This window comes from Ranitomeya imitator, chromosome 2 (assembly GCF_032444005.1).
Source record: "Ranitomeya imitator isolate aRanImi1 chromosome 2, aRanImi1.pri, whole genome shotgun sequence".
Taxonomy (NCBI): domain Eukaryota; kingdom Metazoa; phylum Chordata; class Amphibia; order Anura; family Dendrobatidae; genus Ranitomeya; species Ranitomeya imitator.
Window position 1 is genome coordinate 849,878,178 of NC_091283.1, and position 27,916 is coordinate 849,906,093.

The 27,916-nt window shown below is 51.0% G+C and overlaps 1 protein-coding gene across 1 annotated transcript in view; it reads right to left on the reverse strand.

Annotated features, from left to right (window-relative positions):
- The window catches only part of HSPA12A (heat shock protein family A (Hsp70) member 12A), a 139,635-nt gene that overhangs the window by 102,073 nt on the left and 9,646 nt on the right, over window positions 1-27,916 (reverse strand). Inside the window, exons 2-4 of the mRNA XM_069754389.1 lie at window positions 17,871-17,959; window positions 16,935-17,062; window positions 6,252-6,438 (exon numbers count right to left, since the gene is read on the reverse strand). Coding sequence (XP_069610490.1) covers window positions 6,252-6,438; window positions 16,935-17,062; window positions 17,871-17,959 — 404 coding nt within the window. The remainder of the gene's footprint in view (window positions 1-6,251; window positions 6,439-16,934; window positions 17,063-17,870; window positions 17,960-27,916) is intronic.

Consider the following 27,916-nt stretch of genomic DNA (forward strand, 5'->3'; position numbering starts at 1 on the left):
ATGTGTGATGTATATAATGTGTGATGTATATAATGTGTGATGTGTGTGATGTATATAATGTGTGATGTATATAATGTATGATGTGTGTGATGTATATGTGAGATGTGTGATGTGTGTGACATATATAATGTGTGATGTATATAATGTGTGATGTATATAATGTGTGATGTGTGTGATGTATATAATGTGTGATGTATATAATGTATGATGTGTGTGATGTATATGTGAGATGTGTGATGTGTGTGACATATATAATGTGTGATGTATATAATGTGTGATGTATATAATGTGTGATGTGTGATGTATATAATGTGTGATGTATATAATGTGTGATGTGTGTGATGTATATAATGTGTGATGTATATAATGTGTGATGTATATAATGTGTGATGTATATAATGTGTGATGTGTGTGATGTATATAATGTGTGATGTATATAATGTGTGATGTATATAATGTATGATGTGTGTGATGTATATGTGAGATGTGTGATGTGTGTGATGTATATAATGTATGATGTGTGTGATGTGTGTGACATATATAATGTGTGATGTATGCAATGTATGTAATATCTGTGTGATGAATGTGTGATGTGTGTGATGTATATAATGTGTGATGAATGTGTGATGTGTGTGATGCATGCAATATATGTGTGACGTATGTAATGTGTGTAAAGAAGAGGAGAAAAACATTCGTGCTCACTGAAAATTACAGAGAAATACTGATGTGCGATATTTATTAGTAGACGCGATAAATCCATTGACAGACAAAACACATCCCCAGACGTCCCATATGACATGTAACAGTATAATGTTCCGGCAGAGTGTATATATATATATATGTGCACAGAGGTGATCAGCCCTGGATGTCCGGCCTGCACCTGTCCTCCTGGATCCTGCACTGTGCACATCACTTCTCTTGGATATAGATGTGCACAGAGGTGATCCGCCCTGGATGTCCGGCCTGCACCTGTCCTCCTGGATCCTGCACTGTGCACATCACTTCTCTTGGATATAGATGCACACAGAGGTGATCAGTCCTGGATGTCCGGCCTGCACCTGTCCTCCTGGATCCTGCACTGTGCACATCATTTCTCTTGGATATAGATGCGCACAGAGGTGATCAGCCCTGGATGTCCGGCCTGCACCTGTCCTCCTGGATCCTGCACTGTGCACATCACTTCTCTTGGATATAGATGTGCACAGAGGTGATCAGTCCTGGATGTCCGGCCTGCACCTGTCCTCCTGGATCCTGCACTGTGCACATCACTTCTCTTGGATATAGATGTGCACAGAGGTGATCAGCCCTGGATGTCCGGCCTGCACCTGTCCTCCTGGATCCTGCACTGTGCACATCACTTCTCTTGGATATAGATGTGCACAGAGGTGATCCGTCCTGGATGTCCGGCCTGCACCTGTCCTCCTGGATCCTGCACTGTGCACATCACTTCTCTTGGATATAGATGTGCACAGAGGTGATCCGCCCTGGATGTCCGGCCTGCACCTGTCCTCCTGGATCCTGCACTGTGCACATAACTTCTCTTGGATATAGATGTGCACAGAGGTGATCAGCCCTGGATGTCCGGCCTGCACCTGTCCTCCTGGATCCTGCACTGTGCACATCATTTCTCTTGGATATAGATGTGCACAGAGGTGATCCGCCCTGGATGTCCGGCCTGCACCTGTCCTCCTGGATCCTGCACTGTGCACATAACTTCTCTTGGATATAGATGTGCACAGAGGTGATCAGCCCTGGATGTCCGGCCTGCACCTGTCCTCCTGGATCCTGCACTGTGCACATCACTTCTCTTGGATATAGATGTGCACAGAGGTGATCCGCCCTGGATGTCCGGCCTGCACCTGTCCTCCTGGATCCTGCACTGTGCACATCACTTCTCTTGGATATAGATGCACACAGAGGTGATCAGTCCTGGATGTCCGGCCTGCACCTGTCCTCCTGGATCCTGCACTGTGCACATCATTTCTCTTGGATATAGATGCGCACAGAGGTGATCAGCCCTGGATGTCCGGCCTGCACCTGTCCTCCTGGATCCTGCACTGTGCACATCACTTCTCTTGGATATAGATGTGCACAGAGGTGATCAGTCCTGGATGTCCGGCCTGCACCTGTCCTCCTGGATCCTGCACTGTGCACATCACTTCTCTTGGATATAGATGTGCACAGAGGTGATCAGCCCTGGATGTCCGGCCTGCACCTGTCCTCCTGGATCCTGCACTGTGCACATCACTTCTCTTGGATATAGATGTGCACAGAGGTGATCCGTCCTGGATGTCCGGCCTGCACCTGTCCTCCTGGATCCTGCACTGTGCACATCACTTCTCTTGGATATAGATGTGCACAGAGGTGATCCGCCCTGGATGTCCGGCCTGCACCTGTCCTCCTGGATCCTGCACTGTGCACATAACTTCTCTTGGATATAGATGTGCACAGAGGTGATCAGCCCTGGATGTCTGGCCTGCACCTGTCCTCCTGGATCCTGCACTGTGCACATCATTTCTCTTGGATATAGATGTGCACAGAGGTGATCAGCCCTGGATGTCCGGCCTGCACCTGTCCTCCTGGATCCTGCACTGTGCACATCACTTCTCTTGGATATAGATGTGCACAGAGGTGATCCGCCCTGGATGTCCGGCCTGCACCTGTCCTCCTGGATCCTGCACTGTGCACATCACTTCTCTTGGATATAGATGTGCACAGAGGTGATCCGCCCTGGATGTCCGGCCTGCACCTGTCCTCCTGGATCCTGCACTGTGCACATCACTTCTCTTGGATATAGATGCGCACAGAGGTGATCAGTCCTGGATGTCCGGCCTGCACCTGTCCTCCTGGATCCTGCACTGTGCACATCACTTCTCTTGGATATAGATGCGCACAGAGGTGATCCGCCCTGGATGTCTGGCCTGCACCTGTCCTCCTGGATCCTGCACTGTGCACATCATTTCTCTTGGATATAGATGCGCACAGAGGTGATCAGCCCTGGGTGTCCGGCCTGCACCTGTCCTCCTGGATCCTGCACTGTGCACATCACTTCTCTTGGATATAGATGTGCACAGAGGTGATCAGCCCTGGATGTCCGGCCTGCACCTGTCCTCCTGGATCCTGCACTGTGCACATCACTTCTCTTGGATATAGATGTGCACAGAGGTGATCCGCCCTGGATGTCCGGCCTGCACCTGTCCTCCTGGATCCTGCACTGTGCACATCACTTCTCTTGGATATAGATGTGCACAGAGGTGATCAGCCCTGGATGTCCGGCCTGCACCTGTCCTCCTGGATCCTGCACTGTGCACATCACTTCTCTTGGATATAGATGCACACAGAGGTGATCCGCCCTGGATGTCCGGCCTGCACCTGTCCTCCTGGATCCTGCACTGTGCACATCACTTCTCTTGGATATAGATGTGCACAGAGGTGATCAGCCCTGGATGTCCGGCCTGCACCTGTCCTCCTGGATCCTGCACTGTGCACATCACTTCTCTTGGATATAGATGTGCACAGAGGTGATCCGCCCTGGATGTCCGGCCTGCACCTGTCCTCCTGGATCCTGCACTGTGCACATCACTTCTCTTGGATATAGATGTGCACAGAGGTGATCAGCCCTGGATGTCCGGCCTGCACCTGTCCTCCTGGATCCTGCACTGTGCACATCACTTCTCTTGGATATAGATGTGCACAGAGGTGATCCGCCCTGGATGTCCGGCCTGCACCTGTCCTCCTGGATCCTGCACTGTGCACATCATTTCTCTTGGATATAGATGCACACAGAGGTGATCCGCCCTGGAAACAATGTCAGGGCAATTTACAATAAATAAATCCTGATACAGACATATAGACCCCTGTCAGCAGGTCGGAGCCTGAGCCGTTCCCTGATCGTGTAAGGAATGGAGGACGCTAAGGGCAATAGCAAGAAGAGGAAAAAACAATGAAAACGAGGCGTCCAGGATGGAAGAACCGATTACCAGATGGATCAGTGACGTGGGCGTCAGGGCGTGGAGTCCGGGGGTGAATAGCCGAGGGACCGAGGCGAAGCGGGAGCCCCACGTATCGCAGCACGCAGCAGCTTCGTCAGGGGACAATCCGGGAACGGCTCAGGTCCATATTACTGTATCAGGATGTGTTTATTGTAATGGGCACGGACATGGTTTCCGGGGCTGATCACATCTTTATGCTGCACTCTGCCATGATATCGTTAGAGGTCACAGTCATACGGGACTTTTGCTGATGGGTTTTGTCTTTTACGCTATGTGCACACGTCAGGATTTCATGCAGAAATTTCCTGAGCAAAAACGGACATTTTCTGCAAGAAATCCGCATGCGTTTTTTTTTCGTGTTTTTTCCCGGAGGTTCCCAATGCATTAAATAACGGGAAAAACACGAAAAATCCACAAAATTAATGAAAATGCTGCGTTTTTTTTTACCGTGATGCGTTTTTTTTGCAGAAAAAAACCGCATCATGTGCACGAAAATTGCGGAATGCATTCTAAATGATAGGATGCATAATGTATGCCTTTATGTGTTTTTATACCAAAAAAAACGCAAAAAATCTGCAACATGCGCACACAGCCTTAATGGTTTTATCACGTCTACTAATAAATATCGCACATCATTTCAATATTTCTGTTATTCTCAATGTGCACCTTGTATGCACGGATCTCGTCCTCTTCTTTACATGTTTAGCCTCTCCGGGCACGAGGCGGCAGCCTCACTTATATTTATCTTTATTTCGATATGCCCCATAGTAGTGCTCCCTACCTGTCTGTATGTAATGTGTGTGACGTATGCAATGTATGTGTGATGTGCGGAATATGTCTGTGACCGGTGATGTATATAAGTGATGTCTGACATATGATGCATGCGATATGTGATGTCTGACATGTGATGCATGCGATATGTGATGTCTGACATGTGATGCATGCGATATGTGATGTCTGACATATGATGCATGCGATATGCGATGTCTGACATGTGATGCATGCAATATGTGATGTCTGACCTGTGATGCATGCAATATGTGATGTCTGACATATGATGCATGCAATATGTGATGTCTGTGACATGTGATGCATGCAATATGTGATGTCTGACATGTGATGCATGCGATATGTGATGTCTGACATGTGATGCATGCAATATGTGATGTCTGACCTGTGATGCATGCAATATGTGATGTCTGACATATGATGCATGCGATATGTGATGTCTGACATGTGATGCATGCGATATGTGATGTCTGACATATGATGCATGCGATATGCGATGTCTGACATGTGATGCATGTGATATGTGATGTCTGTGACATGATGCATGCGATATGCGATGTCTGACATATGATGTATATGATATGTGATGTCTGACATGTGATGTATGTGATATGTGATGTCTGACATATGATGCATGCGATATGTGATGTCTGTGACATGATGCATGCGATATGTGATGTATATGATATGTGATGTCTGACATGTGATGCATGCGATATGTGATGTCTGACATGTGATGCATGCGATATGCGATGTCTGACATGTGATGCATGCGATATGTGATGTCTGACATATGATGCATGCGATATGTGATGTCTGTGACATGATGCATGCGATATGTGATGTATATGATATGTGATGTCTGACATATGATGCATGCGATATGCGATGTCTGACATATGATGCATGCGATATGCGATGTCTGACATATGATGCATGCGATATGTGATGTCTGTGACATGATGCATGCGATATGTGATGTATATGATATGTGATGTCTGACATGTGATGCATGCGATATGTGATGTCTGACATGTGATGCATGCGATATGCGATGTCTGACATGTGATGCATGCGATATGTGATGTCTGACATATGATGCATGCGATATGTGATGTCTGTGACATGATGCATGCGATATGTGATGTATATGATATGTGATGTCTGACATATGATGCATGCGATATGCGATGTCTGACATATGATGCATGCGATATGCGATGTCTGACATATGATGCATGCGATATGTGATGTCTGTGACATGATGCATGCGATATGTGATGTATATGATATGTGATGTCTGACATGTGATGCATGCGATATGTGATGTCTGACATGTGATGTATGCGATATGTGATGTCTGACATATGATGCATGCGATATGCGATGTCTGACGTGCACACACTGCCGTCTTGTATGAAATCTGCCGTGTCTTGTAGATTCCGCCCGCACACAATGGTCCCCGCTCACCGTGCTGCTGTGCAGCTTCATCTTGAATTTCTCGAAGTACAGCCATTGCTTGGACTCGCTGGGGTCCAGGTCGTGGTAAAAGTCTCGGGCGGCAAATCCAAAACTGTGGAACTTCCTGTCTGGTGTAAGCAGCATGGTGGTCGGGGTCTTCTGGTTGGACACTCCGGGGTCTCCCCCTTCCCATCTCCTGCAGGACAATATCTGGTCATCACACGGTGACTGTGGGACGCCCACCTGATGTCCAATCTCTCCCCAAGACCTCTGCTTGCTGTCCGTGACTGAGAACAATCGCTGCTTAAACCCAGAGGCCGAGTCCATGAAGAGTCACCATTGGGTTAAATGTTTATTTCATCATTTTTCACAGGAAAATAATAATAGATTATATTAGAGAAATCCGCTTCTTTCTCCTGGTGGCAGATCCGTGAGGACGGATTATAGGTTACTGAGATACGGGTGTGCTCAAAAGTTTACATACCCCGGCAGAATTTTTGCTTTCTTGGCTTTTTTTTTCAGAGAATATGAATGATAACACCAAAACGTTTCCTCCACTCATAGTTAGTAGTTGGGTGAAGCCATTTATTGTCACTACTGTGTTTTCTCTTTATAAATCATGATGACAACCCAAAACATCCAAATGACCCTGATCAGAAGTTCACATCCCCTGGTGATTTTGGCCTGATAACATGCACAGAAGGTGACACAAATGGGTGTGAATGGCTACTAAAGGGAACATCCTCACCTGTGACCTGTTTGCTTGTAATCAGTGTGTGTATATAAAAGCTGAGTGAGGTTCTGGGATCCAGACAGACTCTTGCATCTTTCATCCAGCCACTGACGTTTCTGGATTGTGAGTCATGGGGAAAACAAAATGGTCAATGGATCTACAGGAAAAGGTAGTTGAACTGTATAAAACAGGAAAGGGATACAAAAAGATATCCAAGGAATTGATAATGTCAGTCAGCAGCAGTCACACTGTGATTAACAAATGGAAAATCAGGGGCTCTGTAACAACAAAACCACGATCAGGTAGAAAAACAAAAATGTCGTCCATAAACTGCCAGGAAAATTGTTCAGGATGCAAAGAAAAAGCCACAAAAAACATCAGCTGAAACACAGGACTCTCTGAAAACTAGCGGAGTGGCTGTTTCAAGATGCACAATAAAGAGGCACGTGAAGAAAAATGGGCTGCATGGTCGAGTCGCCAGAAGAAAGCCATTACTGCGCAAATGCCACAAAGTATCTCACCTACAATACGCAGAACAGCACAGAGACAAGCCTCAACACTTCTGGAACACCGTAATTTGGAGTGATGAGACCAAAATTGAACTTTTTGGCCATAAACGTTACATGTGGAGAGAGGTCATCAAGACCTATGATGAAAGGAACACCATTCCTACAGTACAGGATGGAGGTGGAACTGTTGTGAATTCTGTGGCAGAGCTCCCTCCTGTGGTCACAAGTGGTACTTCGGCTGATTTTCTCTGTGAGCTTCCGTTGGTGGAGGAGAGTGGTACTGCGGCTTCTGAGTTTCCTTCCTCAGGTGATGTGAAGTCGTTAGGTGCTGCTCTATTTAACTCCACCTAGTGCTTTGATCCTGGCCTCCAGTCTATGTTCTGGACCTGTTTCCTCCTGGATCGTTCCTGTGGCCTGCTGCTCTGCATAGCTAAGTTCTGCTTTTGCTATTTGTTTGCTGTTTTTTCTGTCCAGCTTGTATATTTGTTTTTTCCTGCTTGCTGGAAGCTCTGGGACGCAGAGGGTGTACCTCCGTGCCGTTAGTTCGGTACGGAGGGTCTTTTTGCCCCCTTTGCGTGGTTTTTGTAGGGTTTTGTGTTGACCGCAAAGTTACCTTTCCTATCCTCGCTCTGTTCAGAAAGTCGGGCCTCACTTTGCTAAATCTATTTCATCTCTACGTTTGTCTTTTCATCTTAACTCACAGTCATTATATGTGGGGGCTGCCTTTTCCTTTGGGGTATTTCTCTGAGGCAAGGTAGGCTTATTTTCTATCTTCAGGCTAGCTAGTTTCTCAGGCTGTGCCGAGTTGCATAGGGAGCGTTAGGCGCAATCCACGGCTGCCTCTAGTGTGGTTGGAGAGGATTAGGGATTGCGGTCAGCAGAGTTCCCACGTCTCAGAGCTCGTTCTATGTTTTTGGGTTATTGTCAGGTCACTGTATGTGCTCTGACTTCTATGTCCATTGTGGTACTGAATTACCTTATCATAACATGGATCGCTGATGTTTTGGGATGTGAGCTGCAAAGGCACAGGAAACTGGGTTAAACTTGAAGGAAAGATGAATGCAGAACGTTATCAGCAAATACTGGAGGCAAATTTACAATCATCAGCCCGAAAGCTGCGCACGGGACGTACTTGGACGTTCCAACATGACAATCATCCAAAACACAAAGCCAAGTTGTCCTGTCATTGGCTACAGCAGAACAAAGTGAAGGTTCTGGAGTGGCCATCTCAGTCTCCTGACCTCAGTATCATTGACCCACTCTGGGGAGATCTCAAGCGCGCAGTTCATGCTAGACAGCCCAGGAATTTACAGGAACTGGAGGCTTTATGCCAAGAAGAGTGGGCAGCTTTACCATCGGAGAAAATAAAGAACCTCATCCACAACTACCACAAAAGACTTCAAGCTGTCATTGATGTTAGAGGGAGCAATACACGGCATTAAGAAATGGGGGATGTGAACTTTAGATCAGGGTCATTTGGATGTTTTGGGTTGTCATTATGATTTAAAAAGAGAAAACACAGTAGTCTGACTATAAATGGCTTCACCCAACCACTAACCATGAGTGGAGGAAGAGTTGTGGTGTCATCATTCATATTCTCTGAAAAAAGACCAAGAAAGCAAAAATTCTGGTATGTAAACTTTTCAGTACAACTGTAAGATCCATGTAAAAAACAGCAGATGGGTGGGGAGGAGCTAGATGTCAAGCCCCACCCTCCTCCATAGAATCTCATCAGTACCGGCTGTCATCTCCCATATAAGGAACAGGATGGGGAGGAGCTAGAGGCAAAGCTCCACCCTCCTCCATAGAATCTCATCAGCAGCGGCTGTCATCTCCCATATAAGGAGCAGGATGGGGAGGAGCTAGAGGCCAAGCTCCACCCCCCTCCACAGAATCTCATCAGCACCAGCTGTCATCTCCCATATAAGGAGCAGGATGGGGAGGAGCTAGAGGCCAAGCTCCACCCTCCTCCATAGAATCTCATCAGTACCGGCTGTCATCTCCCATATAAGGAACAGGATGGGGAGGAGCTAGAGGCAAAGCTCCACCCTCCTCCATAGAATCTCATCAGTATCGAATGTGATATCCCATATAATAAGCAGGATGGGGAGGAGCTAGAGGCCAAGCTCCACCCTCCTCCATAGAATCTCATCAGCAGCGGCTGTCATCTCCCATATAAGGAGCAGGATGGGGAAGAGCTAGAGGCCAAGCTCCACCCTCCTCCACAGAATCTCATCAGCACCAGCTGTCATCTCCCATATAAGGAGCAGGATGGGGAGGAGCTAGAGGCCAAGCTCCACCCTCCTCCATAGAATCTCATCAGTACCGGCTGTCATTTCCCATGCAAGGCGCAGGATGGGGAGGAGCTAGATGTCAAGCCCCACCCTCCTCCATAGAATCTCATCAGTACCGGCTGTCATCTCCCATATAAGGAACAGGATGGGGAGGAGCTAGAGGCAAAGCTCCACCCTCCTCCATAGAATCTCATCAGCAGCGGCTGTCATCTCCCATATAAGGAGCAGGATGGGGAGGAGCTAGAGGCCAAGCTCCACCCTCCTCCATAGAATCTCATCAGCATTAGCTGTCATCTCCCATATAAAGAGCAGGATGGGGAGGAGCTAGAGGCCAAGCTCCACTCTCCTCCATAGAATCTCATCAGCATTAGCTGTCATCTCCCATATAAGGAGCAGGATGGGGAGGAGCTAGAGGCCAAGCTCCACCCTCCTCCATAGAATCTCATCAGTACCGGCTGTCATCTCCCATATAAAGAGCAGGATGGGGAGGAGCTAGAGGCCAAGCTCCACCCTCCTCCATAGAATCTCATCAGTACCGGCTGTCATCTCCCATATAAAGAGCAGGATGGGGAGGAGCTAGAGGCCAAGCTCCACCCTCCTCCATAGAATCTCATCAGCACCAGCAGTCATCTCCCATATAAGGAGCAGGATGGGGAGGAGCTAGACGCCAAGCTCCACCCTCCTCCATAGAATCTCATCAGTACCAGCTGTCATCTCCCATATAAAGAGCAGGATGGGGAGGAGCTAGACACCAAGCTCCACCCTCCTCCATAGAATCTCATCAGTACCAGCTGTCATCTCCCATATAAGGAGCAGGATGGGGAGGAGCTAGAGGCCAAGCTCCACCCTCCTCCATAGAATCTCATCAGCATTAGCTGTCATCTCCCATATAAAGAGCAGGATGGGGAGGAGCTAGAGGCCAAGCTCCACCCTCCTCCATAGAATCTCATCAGCATTAGCTGTCATCTCCCATATAAGGAGCAGGATGGGGAGGAGCTAGAGGCCAAGCTCCACCCTCCTCCATAGAATCTCATCAGCATTAGCTGTCATCTCCCATATAAAGAGCAGGATGGGGAGGAGCTAGAGGCCAAGCTCCACCCTCCTCCATAGAATCTCATCAGCATTAGCTGTCATCTCCCATATAAGGAGCAGGATGGGGAGGAGCTAGAGGCCAAGCTCCACCCTCCTCCATAGAATCTCATCAGTACCGGCTGTCATCTCCCATATAAAGAGCAGGATGGGGAGGAGCTAGAGGCCAAGCTCCACCCTCCTCCATAGAATCTCATCAGTACCGGCTGTCATCTCCCATATAAAGAGCAGGATGGGGAGGAGCTAGAGGCCAAGCTCCACCCTCCTCCATAGAATCTCATCAGCAGCGGCTGTCATCTCCCATATAAGGAGCAGGATGGGGAGGAGCTAGAGGCCAAGCTCCACCCTCCTCCATAGAATCTCATCAGCATCAGCTGTCATCTCCCATATAAGGAGCAGGATGGGGAGGAGCTAGAGGCCAAGCTCCACCCTCCTCCATAGAATCTCATCAGCATTAGCTGTCATCTCCCATATAAAGAGCAGGATGGGGAGGAGCTAGAGGCCAAGCTCCACCCTCCTCCATAGAATCTCATCAGCATTAGCTGTCATCTCCCATATAAAGAGCAGGATGGGGAGGAGCTAGAGGCCAAGCTCCACCCTCCTCCATAGAATCTCATCAGCATTAGCTGTCATCTCCCATATAAAGAGCAGGATGGGGAGGAGCTAGAGGCCAAGCTCCACCCTCCTCCATAGAATCTCATCAGCATTAGCTGTCATCTCCCATATAAAGAGCAGGATGGGGAGGAGCTAGAGGCCAAGCTCCACCCTCCTCCATAGAATCTCATCAGCATTAGCTGTCATCTCCCATATAAGGAGCAGGATGGGGAGGAGCTAGAGGCCAAGCTCCACCCTCCTCCATAGAATTTCATCAGTACCGGCTGTCATCTCCCATATAAAGAGCAGGATGGGGAGGAGCTAGAGGCCAAGCTCCACCCTCCTCCATAGAATCTCATCAGCAGCGGCTGTCATCTCCCATATAAAGAGCAGGATGGGGAGGAGCTAGAGGCCAAGCTCCACCCTCCTCCATAGAATCTCATCAGTACCGGCTGTCATCTCCCATATAAAGAGCAGGATGGGGAGGAGCTAGAGGCCAAGCTCCATCCTCCTCCATAGAATCTCATCAGCAGCGGCTGTCATCTCCCATATAAGGAGCAGGATGGGGAGGAGCTAGAGGCCAAGCTCCACCCTCCTCCATAGAATCTCATCAGCATTAGCTGTCATCTCCCATATAAGGAGCAGGATGGGGAGGAGCTAGAGGCCAAGCTCCACCCTCCTCCATAGAATCTCATCAGTACCGGCTGTCATCTCCCATATAAAGAGCAGGATGGGGAGGAGCTAGAGGCCAAGCTCCACCCTCCTCCATAGAATCTCATCAGCAGCGGCTGTCATCTCCCATATAAAGAGCAGGATGGGGAGGAGCTAGAGGCCAAGCTCCACCCTCCTCCATAGAATCTCATCAGTACCGGCTGTCATCTCCCATATAAAGAGCAGGATGGGGAGGAGCTAGAGGCCAAGCTCCACCCTCCTCCATAGAATCTCATCAGCATTAGCTGTCATCTCCCATATAAGGAGCAGGATGGGGAGGAGCTAGAGGCCAAGCTCCACCCTCCTCCATAGAATCTCATCAGCATTAGCTGTCATCTCCCATATAAAGAGCAGGATGGGGAGGAGCTAGAGGCCAAGCTCCATCCTCCTCCATAGAATCTCATCAGTACCGGCTGTCATCTCCCATATAAAGAGCAGGATGGGGAGGAGCTAGAGGCCAAGCTCCACCCTCCTCCATAGAATCTCATCAGCAGCGGCTGTCATCTCCCATATAAAGAGCAGGATGGGGAGGAGCTAGAGGCCAAGCTCCACCCTCCTCCATAGAATCTCATCAGTACCGGCTGTCATCTCCCATATAAGGAGCAGGATGGGGAGGAGCTAGAGGCCAAGCTCCACCCTCCTCCATAGAATCTCATCAGCAGCGGCTGTCATCTCCCATATAAGGAGCAGGATGGGGAGGAGCTAGAGGCCAAGCTCCACCCTCCTCCATAGAATCTCATCAGCAGCGGCTGTCATCTCCTTTCTCAGTATCTTTGTTCACTGAATATAGATTTTACCAGTAAATTGAGAATTTAGAGAATGACAGCAAATTTCTCAGATAAGATTTATTACACAGTTTTTTATTTATTTGAGCACCACTGATTTATTTTTGATGAAATAAAAAAAAAAGTTTTTCTTTAGGGCTTGTTCACACACTGCGCTATTTCAAAGGTTTAACCTTACAATAGCAAGGTGGCATTAACCCTTCATTACCCCATATCCCACCGCTACACGGGAATGGGAAGAGAGTGGCCAAGTGCCAGAATAGGCGCATCTTCCAGATGTGCCTTTTCTGGGGTGGCTGGGGGCAGATGTTTTTAGCCAGGGGGGGCCAATAACCGTGGACCCTCTCCAGGCTATTAATATCTGCCCTCAGTCACTGGCTTTACTACTCTGGCGGAGAAAATTGCGCGGGAGCCCACGACAATTTTTTCCACCATTTAATCCTTTAATTTAAGAGCTAGAACGGCCAAATTTTGCAGATACACACTACTGACATTAGTAGAGTGGAATCTGCAAAAAAAATGGAGAGAAGACATGGTTTACTTTATGTAATCATGTCTCATATCATGTCGGGTTTATGAAGGAGAAAGCAAAAGCCGACCATTGAATTACCGGCTTTAAAGCTATCTAGCGCTGTATGAAGGAATAATATATATACATATATGTGTCTCACTGACATATCTATAATATAACGCTGGGAGCGTCACTCTGTCCGAAGCCTTTATAGACTGCGCAAGCGCCGGCGCAGTCTGGCCCCCACAGAGTGACGCTCCCAGGAGATCGCGGTATGCGTAAGCACTGAACGCATACCGCGATCTCCACCGGAGAGTCAGGGACCGTGGACGCGCCAGGAGGGAGGGTAAGTATACTCACCTGTCCTCCGTTCCAGCGCTGCGTGCGGCTCCGTCTCCCGGCTCCTCTGCTGTGACAGAGTCCAGTCACAGGCAGAGGAGCCAGAGTGTGTGTTCAAGAAAATGGCACCAGAAAGCGCGGACTGCGCAGAACGGGCGCAGGATGGCAGCAGCACATGACAGAACGGGCGCAGGATGGCAGCAGCGCATGACAGAACGGGCGCAGGATGGCAGCAGGATGGGAGCACCACATGACAGAACGGGGGCAGGATGGCAGCAGCGCATGACAGAACGGGCGCAGGATGGCAGCAGCGCATGACAGAACGGGCGCAGGATGGCAGCAGCACATGACATAACGGGCGCAGGATGGCAGCAGGATGGGAGCACCACATGACAGAACGGGGGCAGGATGGCAGCAGCGCATGACAGAACGGGCGCAGGATGGCAGCAGCGCATGACAGAACGGGCGCAGGATGGCAGCAGCACATGACAGAACGGGCGTAGGATGGCAGCAGCACATGACATAACGGGCGCAGGATGGGAGCAGCACATGACAGAACGGGGGCGCAGGATGGGAGCAGCACATGACAGAACGGGGGCAGGATGGCAGCAGCGCATGACAGAACGGGCGCAGGATGGCAGCAGCGCATGACAGAACGGGCGCAGGATGGCAGCAGCGCATGACAGAACGGGAGCAGGATGGCAGCAGCACATGACATAACGGGCGCAGGATGGCAGCAGGATGGGAGCACCACATGACAGAACGGGGGCAGGATGGCAGCAGCGCATGACAGAACGGGCGCAGGATGGCAGCAGCGCATGACAGAACGGGCGCAGGATGGCAGCAGCACATGACAGAACAGGCGTAGGATGGCAGCAGCACATGACATAACGGGCGCAGGATGGGAGCAGGATGGGAGCACCACATGACAGAACGGGGGCAGGATGGCAGCAGCGCATGACAGAACGGGGGCAGGATGGCAGCAGCGCATGACAGAACGGGGGCAGGATGGCAGCAGCGCATGACAGAACGGGCGCAGGATGGGAGCACCACATGACAGAACGGGGGCGCAGGATGGGAGCAGCACATGACAGAACGGGCGCAGGATGGCAGCAGCACATGATGGAGACCATATACCAATATAAATGCTCGCCACCCGGGCGTAGAACGGGTTCAATAGCTAGTATATATATATATATATACCTATTCTATGTGTACACATTTATTCTACCTATTCTACTGTCAGCTGTCAGTGTGATTTTACTGTACACCGCACTGAATTACCGGCTTTTCTCTGTAACACCGCTGCGTATTTCTCACAAGTCACACTGCTGGTCCGTGTGTAATCCGTATTTTTCACGCTTCCATAGACTTTCATTGGCGTATTTCTTGCGCAGTACGGTGACAAACGCAGCATGCTGCGATTTTGTACGGCCGAGAAAGCCGTATAATACTGATCAGTAAAATACGGCAGATCGGAGCAGGGGCATAGAGAATAATTGTGCCGTTTGTTTGGCGAGTTTTACGGACGTAGTTTCTGCGCTCTTACGTCCGTAAAACTCGCTAGTGTGACTCCAGCCTAAAAGGTTTTCACCACGATTCAACATATTGACAAGAAGCAGAGATCTTAAAAAAGGAAACGAGACCAGGTCCATGAGAAGCTGCGGGGCCCTTCATACCACATTTAGTGATGGCGCCTCCCAGGAGATTATACCGCGGTGTCACTGCCGGAGGTCTGACCCGTCTGCTGCTGCCATGACACAAGGACCCAGACTCTGCGGTCACCTCCGGCTCCTCGGCATTAGAGACCAGTGCTGCCCCAAAGGTGATCAATGGAGGGGCGGGAGAATCAGCTACTGCCCCGTACACGTGACCCCTGCAGGCCATCGCCATATACACGACCCCTGCAGGCCATCGCCATATACACGTGACCCCTGCAGGCCATCGCCATATACACGACCCCTGCAGGCCATCGCTCCATACACGACCCCTGCAGGTCATCGCCATGTAATAATAATAATAATAATCTTTATTTTTATATAGGTCTAACATATTCCGCAGCGCTTTACAGGTTGCACACATTATCGTCGCTGTCCCCGTTGGGGCTCACAATCTAAATTCCCTGTCAGTATGTCTTTGGAATGTGGGAGGAAACCGGAGAACCCGGAGGAAACCCACGCAAACACGGAGAGAACATACAAACTCTTTGCAGATGTCGTCCTTAGTGGGGCTTGAACCCAGGACTCCAGCGCTGCAAGGCTGCTGTGCTAACCACTGCGCCACCGTACATGACCCCTGCAGGCCATCGCCCCATACACGAACCCTGCAGGCCATCGCCATGTACACAACCCCTGCAGGCCATCGCCCCATACACACGAACCCTGCAGGCCATCGCCCCATACACGACCCCTGCAGGCCATCGCCATGTACACAACCCCTGCAGGCCATCGCCCCATACATGTGACCCCTGCAGGCCATCGCCCCATACATGTGACCCCTGCAGGCCATCGCCCCATACATGTGACCCCTGCAGGCCATCGCCCCATACACGACCCCTGCAGGCCATCGCCATGTACACAACCCCTGCAGGCCATCGCCCCATACACACGAACCCTGCAGGCCATCGCCCCATACACGACCCCTGCAGGCCATCGCCCCATACATGACCCCTGCAGGCCATCGCCCCATACATGTGACCCCTGCAGGCCATCGCCCCATACACATAACCCCTGCAGGCCATCGTCCCATACACGACCCCTGCAGGCCATCGCCCCATACATGACCCCTGCAGGCCATCGCCCCATACACGTGACCCCTGCAGGCCATCGCCCCATACACACGAACCCTGCAGGCCATCGCCCCATACACGACCCCTGCAGACCATCGCCCCATACATGACCCCTGCAGGCCATCGCCCCATACACGAACCCTGCAGGCCATCAGTCTCACAGATAATATGAGCACTGCGCAGACCTCGCCAGTAATAGCGACGTATTCATTATTATGTCTGTTCTCATGGTGGACAGCGGCCATCTGTCCGGGCAGTGCTAGGTAGCAGACGGCCGCTCCCCGCTGGTGTCAGTGGTGCAGGGGCAATAAATTATCTGCCCCCCGGGGATATTGTTACCTCATGATGTGGATGCATTCCGGCTCTTTGGAGAAGGCAAACGCGTAACCGCTGGATGTGGTGCCAAAATCAATGGCAACGACTACCGAGAAGGCCGGCTCCTCCTCCGCCACCCCACCAGAGTCCTTCTGGAATAAGAGGGGACAAGGAAAGGTTAACCCCTGTGTGACCGGAGGCTGCAGGCAATGGTCCTATACAAGGGGAGAATGGCTCTGTCAGTAGAGGCACCGCAGGGCAAAGGTCAGGGGGGAAAGGTCAGTGCGAAAGGTCAAGCTGCAGACACCTCATGTCTTATCCTCCAGTCACCTCCAGAGCTGCACTCACTATTCTGCTGTTACATTGTGTCTTATCCTCCTGTCACCTCCAGAGCTGCACTCATTATTCTGCTGTTACATTGTGTCTTATCCTCCAGTCACCTCCAGAGCTGCACTCACTATTCTGCTGTTACATCAACTGTTTTCTAAGCTCCTATAATGTACTGGTAATCAGGCTTTTGAAGGCAGCTCTGGTAGTGAGTGGAGCAGGACATGATGGAACACACTTGTGCCATTACTGGGGTCTCCTGCAGCAGCTCTATGAGGGTCACAGCTCGCACTACATAATGTGTGAGTGGTCAGATCTCCATGACGGGGTCCGGCTATAAATCACATGAATTAGGAATCGGATTACATTCGCACCTATTTAATCCTTTGCTTCTGTTCTCAATTGCGTTTTTCCTGCTTCTATTGGACAGCGATCCACAAATAAATAGAATGGCAGCATGCTGAATTCGGATCGCAGGCACCCATGTAAGTCTATGAGACGTGTGAAACATGGCACTGCACTCAGATGTCACCCGAGTGCAGTGCGGTTCCCACCGATGGAGGAATGACAGCGGAGGAGCACGAATGCAGCGGATCCATCCACCTCCACAATATGGAAGAAATCCTCACTTACTGCAATGATGTGTGATGGCGACAGCGGCGTTATCCCCGGATCCCCCAAACTTCGTGCTGGTGACGAGTAGGCGGAAGTGGAGACCCTCTCTGCAAGAAAGAAGAGCGAGCGTCAGCCGGAGACCCCGTGCTCCCCGCACATAGGACCATCGGCCGCACAAGAAAACGCACAAAAACAACTGTAGCCGATGGCGGAAAAGGCAAAAAAGATAATGAGCCGCGAAAGAGTCAGATCCAACTGCAGGAAGTGCAGGAACAGCTGGCCGATAACAGAGAGCAATAGACTGTGGGACTGTTATTATAGGAAAACACTTCACGTCACACAACTGTGATACATTACAGAATAAAACATAAAACAAAAGCTCCAGACGACAAAAAACAACACAAATCACAAAGAAAGAAACCAGAAACAAAATGGAGAAAGTTCATGACCCATGTACAGACCATGGAATTAATGGTGCTATATAAATAATAATAATAATAATAATAATAATAATAATAAGCTACAAATCAGGGACAGGAAAGAAACATTCTAATAAAATAAAGAAAATAAAACTAAAAAGGTAAAAAAAACAAAACCCCCATAACTACATGAATACCCCCGTAAAATAATAAATAGTATAAAATCATGTAAGACCCCCGGCCCAGCGTCATTCACACCGTCCCATATACAATATTAGGCCGGGTCACGCTTGCGACACCAAACGTGCACTTTTATTGCTTAGATCTTTTTTTTCATCCAAATATTATATATATATATATTTTTTTCCCTTGTTCCACTATGGGACAATGATTTTTGCAGATGAGGCAGCATCGCCATAGAAGCTGCCAGCGCGGCACTGACAGGGAGACTTCATGATCATCAGTGCCCATGATCACCAACTTTCTTCACTCTGGTGACCTGGAAGTCATCATGACAACATCCGCTCACCATGGCAACGATCGGGACCCCGCGTCACGCCGAGGGGTCTCCGATCCAAAGGCAGAGGGGCTGTCAGCCCTGTGTCGCCTTCCAGAATGATGCCATCGCAGCATTTCGGGGGTTAAAGTGCCGGGAGCGGTCTGTGACCACTCCTGTCATCCAGCGCTGGGTGTCAGCTGTCAGAATCAGCTGACACCTGGCGGTGATCGCCCGCTCACCCCCCCGTGATCACGGCCGATTGCTAAGACGTAATGATCCGTCCATGGTCATGGTTGAAGCAGAACCATAAGTTAACTTAGGGAAGTGAGGGCATTACATGGGAAAGTAGTGACAACACTAATTAAAGTCCCCTCTGAGGCCAGGACTGCCTGATAAGTAAGGCAGGGGACCTACTGTGGGAATGGACATGAAGTCTGGGGTTTGCTTCATTAGAGGAGGAGCAGTAGGTTCTTCTCCAGGATTTTGTGTCCGCAATGGGAAGTTATGAATATTGGGGTTGGTATAGATATTGATGGGACATACATTTTCACCTTCAGGACTGATCGGGGAGGAATATGCGTATTGTTTCATAACTGTGACACCTGCCTATAAGCCCCAAATCAACAGTGGCCAGAAGGTTGACCTCAACCATGCCATGTTTCACATATATGAAAAAATCCTGAATAAAAAAATACAACGGCGATATCGAAGTCATGTGATTGTCAGGAGTGAAGATATTGTTAATGTTGGGGATATAATTTTTAGAAACTGAAGCCGCATCCCATGACCAGCCCTGTTGTGAGTTAAGGGGAGGTGTGTGGGTGTAACGTAGGCCCGATAAAGGACGAGACGAATTATGACTCGTGTTCCTTGCAGAGATACATATCAGTGTACGCATGATCCCTGTGTTATGTAATTGTATATGCTGGATTGTTTTGTCCCCTTTGTAAAATCTTTTGTATATTTTTTTGTAAACACTGCCTATCGTTCTAACATTTAACAGCTCTTTTACTTTGGTTCTGTAAACCGTGTCCCATGAGTAGTTTGATATCCCGGGGCTCCTTCTCTATCCCTCATGGCCGCCCTAGCTATCCCTGCTCCCTGGATTACATCTAATGGTGAAGATGCCGGGGACTCGTGCCTTGCTGCGCTCCTGAATCAACCCTTAACTGACCTCTCCCCATCCAGGATATTTCAGGGTATGTGCACACGTTGCGGATTTCCTGCTGATCTGCAGCTTTTTTTTTTCCCGCGCAGAAACGCTGTAGATCCGCAAGTGATTTACAATACAATGTAAATCAATGGCAAAAAAAAAAAATGCAAAAATGCTGTGCTAATGGTGCGGAAAATCTGCACGGAAAACACAGCACATTAAAAGAAGGAGCATGTCAATTCTTTGGGCAGATCTGCTGCGTTTCTGCACCTATTCCATAATAGAAATCCGCAGGGGGAAAAAAAGGAAGAAATCTGCACAAAAATCTGTAACGTGTGCGCATACCAAAAGAAGGCGCAGATTCTGACCTGTGTTTTCTGCCAAGAAATGCAGAATCTGCACAGAAAATTCCACAATCTGCAACGTGTGCACATAGCCTAAGAGTATGTGCAAATCAGACACTGCCGTCTTCTGGCCCCCAACTGGCACCGTAAAGCCGTGACATGAGAGAATATATCGATGATGATGTCATAATGGGTACATGGCACGGGACTATGGGATGGAGGATACGCATGATGGGTACAGGGGCACGGGACTATGGGATGGAGGATACGCATGATGGGTACAGGGGCACGGGACTATGGGATGGAGGATACGCATGATGGGTACATGGGCACGGGACTATGGGATGGAGGATACGCATGATGGGTACATGGGCACGGGACTATGGGATGGAGGATACGCATGATGGGTACATGGCACGGGACTATGGGATGGAGGATACGCATGATGGGTACAGGGGCACGGGACTATGGGATGGAGGATACGCATGATGGGTACAGGGGCACGGGACTATGGGATGGAGGATACGCATGATGGGTACATGGGCACGGGACTATGGGATGGAGGATACGCATGATGGGTACATGGGCACGGGACTATGGGATGGAGGATACGCATGATGGGTACATGGGCACGGGACTATGGGATGGAGGATACGCATGATGGGTACATGGGCACGGGACTATGGGATGGAGGATACGCATGATGGGTACATGGGCACGGGACTATGGGATGGAGGATACGCATGATGGGTACATGTGCACGGGACTATGGGATGGAGGATACGCATGATGGGTACATGTGCACGGGACTATGGGATGGAGGATACGCATGATGGGTACATGGGCACAGGACTATGGGATGGAGGATACGCATGATGGGTACATGTGCACGGGACTATGGGATGGAGGATACGTATGATGGGTACATGTGCACGGGACTATGGGATGGAGGATACGTATGATGGGTACATGTGCACGGGACTATGGGATGGAGGATACGTATGATGGGTACATGGGCACGGGACTATGGGATGGAGGATACGCATGATGGGTACATGGGCACGGGACTATGGGATGGAGGATACGCATGATGGGTACATGGGCACGGGACTATGGGATGGAGGATACGCATGATGGGTACATGGGCACGGGACTATGGGATGGAGGATACGCATGATGGGTACATGGGCACGGGACTATGGGATGGAGGATACGTATGATGGGTACATGTGCACGGGACTATGGGATGGAGGATACGCATGATGGGTACATGTGCACGGGACTATGGGATGGAGGATACGCATGATGGGTACATGGGCACGGGACTATGGGATGGAGGATACGCATGATGGGTACATGTGCACGGGACTATGGGATGGAGGATACGTATGATGGGTACATGGGCACGGGACTATGGGATGGAGGATACGCATGATGGGTACATGGGCACGGGACTATGGGATGGAGGATACGCATGATGGGTACATGGGCACGGGACTATGGGATGGAGAATACGCATGACGGGGACATGGGCACGGAACTATGGGATGGAGGATAGGCATGATGGGTACATGGGCACGGGACTATGGGATGGAGGATACGCGGCCCGGATATATATAACAGCGGCGTGGGTTCATGGTGACCCCCCCCACCCCCCGAGCTGTGGCCCGGATATATATAACAGGGGCGTGGGTTCATGGTGACCCCCCCACCCCCCGAGCTGTGGCCCGGATATATATAACAGGGGCGTGGGTTCATGGTGACCCCCCGAGCTGTGGCCCGGATACAGCCTGCAGGTTTGCTGTAGACCCCTCCGTTTTCCTCCTTTATCACTATGTGACATGTCGGAGTTCTTTACACTGTGCAGCTTCTTATAGACTTTGGATGCAACTTCCTGAATTTGCAATTAACATTTCCCAGAATTGATCAAGGTTCTGAGCCCACCACAGCATTGAGAAGGAACAGCCCTCCACCCCCACAGCAGCGGCAGAAGGGAACGTGGGAGAAACAGACTTCAGAGTCTCAATACATCAACGAAAAAGTGGGGAAGAAAGGAGGAAAATAAGAGGGGAGCAGGGAAGATGAAGGGAAGCGGAGGAGCAGAGAAAAGGGGGCAGGAACAACAAAGAGGGAGCAGGGAAGAGGAAGAGTGGGAGCAGGAATGAGGAAGGGAAGAGTGGAAGCAGGAGCGAGGAACATAAGAGGGGAGCAGGAAAATGAAGGGAAGCGGAGGAACAAAGAAAAGGGGGCAGGAACGACAAAGAGGGAGAAGGAAAGAGGAAGAGCGGGAGCAGGAGCAAGGAACATAAGAGGAGAGCAGGAAAATGAACGGAAGCGGAGGAGGCAAGAAGAGGAAGGGGGGCAGGAACGACAAAGGAAGCAGGGAAGAGGAAGGGAAGAGGGGGAGCAGGAGCAAGGAAGGGAAGAGCGGGGGCAGGAAGAAAGAAGGGAAAAGGGGGAGCAGGAGCGAGGAAGGGGCAGGAATGACGAAGAGGGAGCGAGGAAGGGAAGAGCAGGGGCAGGAGCAAGGAAGGGAAGAGGGGAAGCAGGAGCGAGCAAGGGAAGAGCGGGGGCAGAAAAGAAGAGGGGGAGAAGAAAAGATTGGATCAGCAGAGTGAGTTGGTGTTATCGTGGCACCTTCTGTTCCGCTAGGGTGGGAGATACGGACATAAACCCTGCACCACCTCTGCCACACCCTGCACCGCCCCTGCCAGACCCTGCACCGCCCCTGCCAGACCCTGAACCGCCCCTGCCAGACCCTGCACAAGCTCCATCCTGCACCAATCCTCTGCCAGCCTCTGGACCAGTTCAATCCTCTGCCAGTGTCCGCACTGCCTATGACCGTCCTATGCCAGTCCCTGCACCAGCTACCTACGGTGCCAGTCCCTGCACCAGCTACCTACGGTGCCAGTCCCTGCACTACCTTTGCCTTCTGGGCCATTGGCCTTTTATGAGCAGGACTCATCACTGCACACTCAGACATATCGGCAGATAACACTGGGCGGCTTACGTTCCTCCCCAGGACACTCAGTCAGGGTGAGCTGATTTTCGGACAGGCCCGGATGCCGCAGGCTTGTCTCCTGCATATTGGGTCCCGTAGTGCCGGCTCGTTCGTTTCCTGGTTATTATCCTGGTCTGGTGCCCTTATCCTCCGACATCCAGTTACACCATTTCAGGCATTAGATCTGTGATCAGCCACAGCTGGAGGGACATCACCACCTCGCAGGGTCTCGGGCGAAGCATCCTCATGGGCCGAGGGGGGAGATGGCCACCGGGACACGGTGCTGGATCGTGGCATTTATGACTTGGGAGAGGCCAATAAACTATGGCAGAAGAGCCACAGTGCCGTCCTGCTCGCCTGGAGAAGGCTTCAATGTAGAACTACAAATCCCAGCACACACGTCAGTCCACTGTGCAGGCTGGTCACAGCTACATCCAGGACATTCTGCCCCGCACCAGAAGGCGACTGATGAGGGTCGTAGTCCAGCTACGTCCCCGGAGAGAAGGTTCCAGTTAATGTAAAAGCTCAGCGTCTCCAGGTCGTAATGGACGAGACGTGCGGATGGCGGCGGCGAGGCATCGACCTTCATGTCCAGGGAGAGGTCGTGAGTCCCCGGAGAACGAGGAGAGTATCGCATCCTACCCGGATACATGGGCAAAAATATCTGTATATCAGTAGATAAAGTCTACACGCCCTGGAAAATCCCAGGTGTTTAACATGGAAATCAAAAGTCCTGAAATTATTCTTCCTTTAATGTCGTTATAATCATATAACACAACAAATCCATCGAGAAATAAACTGACAACTTTTCCAAAAAATATAAAGTAGTAAAATAATGTGGTTGCATAAATCTGCACACCCGTACTCTAATATTGTGTCGCAGTACCTGTGAATTTCTGGCAACGTTCAGTGTTTTGGGTGGGGAGGGGGGTTTAATTACTCGCCACATCCAGAATTGTCCATCTTTGCCGGCTCCTCCCTGCAGCAGCTCCACATCTGTCAGATTGCGGGGACATCTCCTGTGTACAGCGTCCTCTTCAGGTCACCACAGATTGCGGGAGCATCTCCTGTGTACAGCGCCCTCTTCAGGTCACCACAGATTGCGGGAGCATCTCCTGTGTACAGCGTCCTCTTCAGGTCACCACAGATTGCGGGGACATCTCCTGTGTACAGCGCCCTCTTCAGGTCACCACAGATTGCGGGGGCATCTCCTGTGTACAGCGCCCTCTTCAGGACACCACAGATTGCGGGGACATCTCCTGTGTACAGCGTCCTCTTCAGATCACCACAGATTGCGGGGGCATCTCATGTGTACAGCGTCCTCTTCAGGTCACCACAGATTGCGGGACATCTCCTGTGTACAGCGCCCTCTTCAGACACCACAGATTGCGGGGGCATCTCCTGTGTACAGCGTCCTCTTCAGATCACCACAGATTGCGGGGGCATCTCCTGTGTACAGCGTCCTCTTCAGATCACCACAGATTGCGGGGACATCTCCTGTGTACAGCGCCCTCTTCAGGTCACCACAGATTGCGGGGACATCTCCTGTGTATAGCGCCCTCTTCAGGACACCACAGATTGCGGGGGCATCTCCTGTGTACAGCGTCCTCTTCAGGTCACCACAGATTGCGGGACATCTCCTGTGTACAGCGCCCTCTTCAGATCACCACAGATTGCGGGGACATCTCCTGTGTACAGCGCCCTCTTCAGGACACCACAGATTGCGGGGGCATCTCCTGTGTACAGCGTCCTCTTCAGGTCACCACAGATTGCGGGACATCTCCTGTGTACAGCGTCCTCTTCAGGTCACCACAGATTGCGGGGACATCTCCTGTGTACAGCGCCCTCTTCAAGTCACCACAGATTGCGGGGACATCTCCTGTGTACAGCGTCCTCTTCAGGTCACCACAGATTGCGGGGGCATCTCCTGTGTACAGCGTCCTCTTCAGGTCACCACAGATTGCGGGACATCTCCTGTGTACAGCGTCCTCTTCAGGTCACCACAGATTGCGGGGGCATCTCCTGTGTACAGCGTCCTCTTCAGGTCACCACAGATTGCGGGACATCTCCTGTGTACAGCGCCCTCTTCAGATCACCACAGATTGCGGGGACATCTCCTGTGTATAGCGCCCTCTTCAGGACACCACAGATTGCGGGGGCATCTCCTGTGTACAGCGTCCTCTTCAGATCACCACAGATTGCGGGGACATCTCCTGTGTACAGTGCCCTCTTCAGATCACCACAGATTGCGGGGACATCTCCTGTGTACAGCGCCCTCTTCAGGACACCACAGATTGCGGGGGCATCTCCTGTGTACAGCGTCCTCTTCAGGTCACCACAGATTGCGGGACATCTCCTGTGTACAGCGTCCTCTTCAGGTCACCACAGATTGCGGGGACATCTCCTGTGTACAGCGCCCTCTACAGGTCACCACAGATTGCAGGGACATCTCCTGTGTACAGCGCCCTCTTCAGGTCACCACAGATTGCAGGAACATCTCCTGTGTACAGCGCCCTCTTCAGGTCACCACAGATTGCGGGGTCATCTCCTGTGTACAGCGCCCTCTTCAGGTCACCACAGATTGCGGGGACATCTCCTGTGTACAGCGCCCTCTTCAGGTCACCACAGATTGCGGGGACATCTCCTGTGTACAGCGCCCTCTTCAGGTCACCACAGATTGCGGGGACATCTCCTGTGTACAGCGCCCTCTTCAGGTCACCACAGATTGCGGGGACATCTCCTGTGTACAGCGCCCTCTTCAGGTCACCACAGATTGCGGGGACATCTCCTGTGTACAGCGTCCTCTTCAGGTCACCACAGATTGCGGGGACATCTCCTGTGTACAGCGCCCTCTTCAGATCACCACAGATTGCGGGACATCTCCTGTGTACAGCGCCCTCTTCAGGTCACCACAGATTGCAGGGACATCTCCTGTGTACAGCGTCCTCTTCAGGTCACCACAGATTGCGGGGACATCTCCTGTGTACAGCGCCCTCTTCAGGTCACCACAGATTGCGGGGACATCTCCTGTGTACAGCGTCCTCTTCAGGTCACCACAGATTGCGGGGACATCTCCTGTGTACAGCGTCCTCTTCAGGACACCACAGATTGCGGGGACATCTCCTGTGTACAGCGTCCTCTTCAGGTCACCACAGATTGCGGGACATCTCCTGTGTACAGCGTCCTCTTCAGGTCACCACAGATTGCGGGACATCTCCTGTGTACAGCGTCCTCTTCAGGTCACCACAGATTGCGGGGACATCTCCTGTGTACAGCGTCCTCTTCAGGTCACCACAGATTGCGGGGACATCTCCTGTGTACAGCGTCCTCTTCAGGTCACCACAGATTGCAGGGACATCTCCTGTGTACAGCGCCCTCTTCAGGTCACCACAGATTGCGGGGACATCTCCTGTGTACAGCGCCCTCTTCAGGTCACCACAGATTGCGGGGGCATCTCCTGTGTACAGCGTCCTCTTCAGGTCACCACAGATTGCGGGGTCATCTCCTGTGTACAGCGCCCTCTTCAGGTCACCACAGATTGCGGGGACATCTCCTGTGTACAGCGCCCTCTTCAGGTCACCACAGATTGCGGGGACATCTCCTGTGTACAGCGCCCTCTTCAGGTCACCACAGATTGCGGGGGCATCTCCTGTGTACAGCGTCCTCTTCAGGTCACCACAGATTGCGGGGTCATCTCCTGTGTACAGCGCCCTCTTCAGGTCACCACAGATTGCGGGGACATCTCCTGTGTACAGCGCCCTCTACAGGTCACCACAGATTGCGGGGACATCTCCTGTGTACAGCGTCCTCTTCAGGTCACCACAGATTGCGGGGACATCTCCTGTGTACAGCGTCCTCTTCAGGTCACCACAGATTGCGGGGGCATCTCCTGTGTACAGCGTCCTCTTCAGGTCACCACAGATTGCGGGGACATCTCCTGTGTACAGCGTCCTCTTCAGGTCACCACAGATTGCGGGGGCATCTCCTGTGTACAGCGTCCTCTTCAGGTCACCACAGATTGCGGGACATCTCCTGTGTACAGCGTCCTCTTCAGGTCACCACAGATTGCGGGGGCATCTCCTGTGTACAGCGTCCTCTTCAGGTCACCACAGATTGCGGGACATCTCCTGTGTACAGCGTCCTCTTCAGGTCACCACAGATTGCGGGGGCATCTCCTGTGTACAGCGTCCTCTTCAGGACACCACAGATTGCGGGACATCTCCTGTGTACAGCGTCCTCTTCAGGACACCACAGATTGCGGGGACATCTCCTGTGTACAGCGTCCTCTTCAGGTCACCACAGATTGCGGGGGCATCTCCTGTGTACAGCGTCCTCTTCAGGACACCACAGATTGCGGGACATCTCCTGTGTACAGCGCCCTCTTCAGGTCACCACAGATTGCGGGGACATCTCCTGTGTACAGCGTCCTCTTCAGGTCACCACAGATTGCGGGGACATCTCCTGTGTACAGCGTCCTCTTCAGGTCACCACAGATTGCGGGGACATCTCCTGTGTACAGCGTCCTCTTCAGGTCACCACAGATTGCGGGGACATCTCCTGTGTACAGCGTCCTCTTCAGGTCACCACAGATTGCGGGGACATCTCCTGTGTACAGCGCCCTCTTCAGGACACCACAGATTGCGGGGAC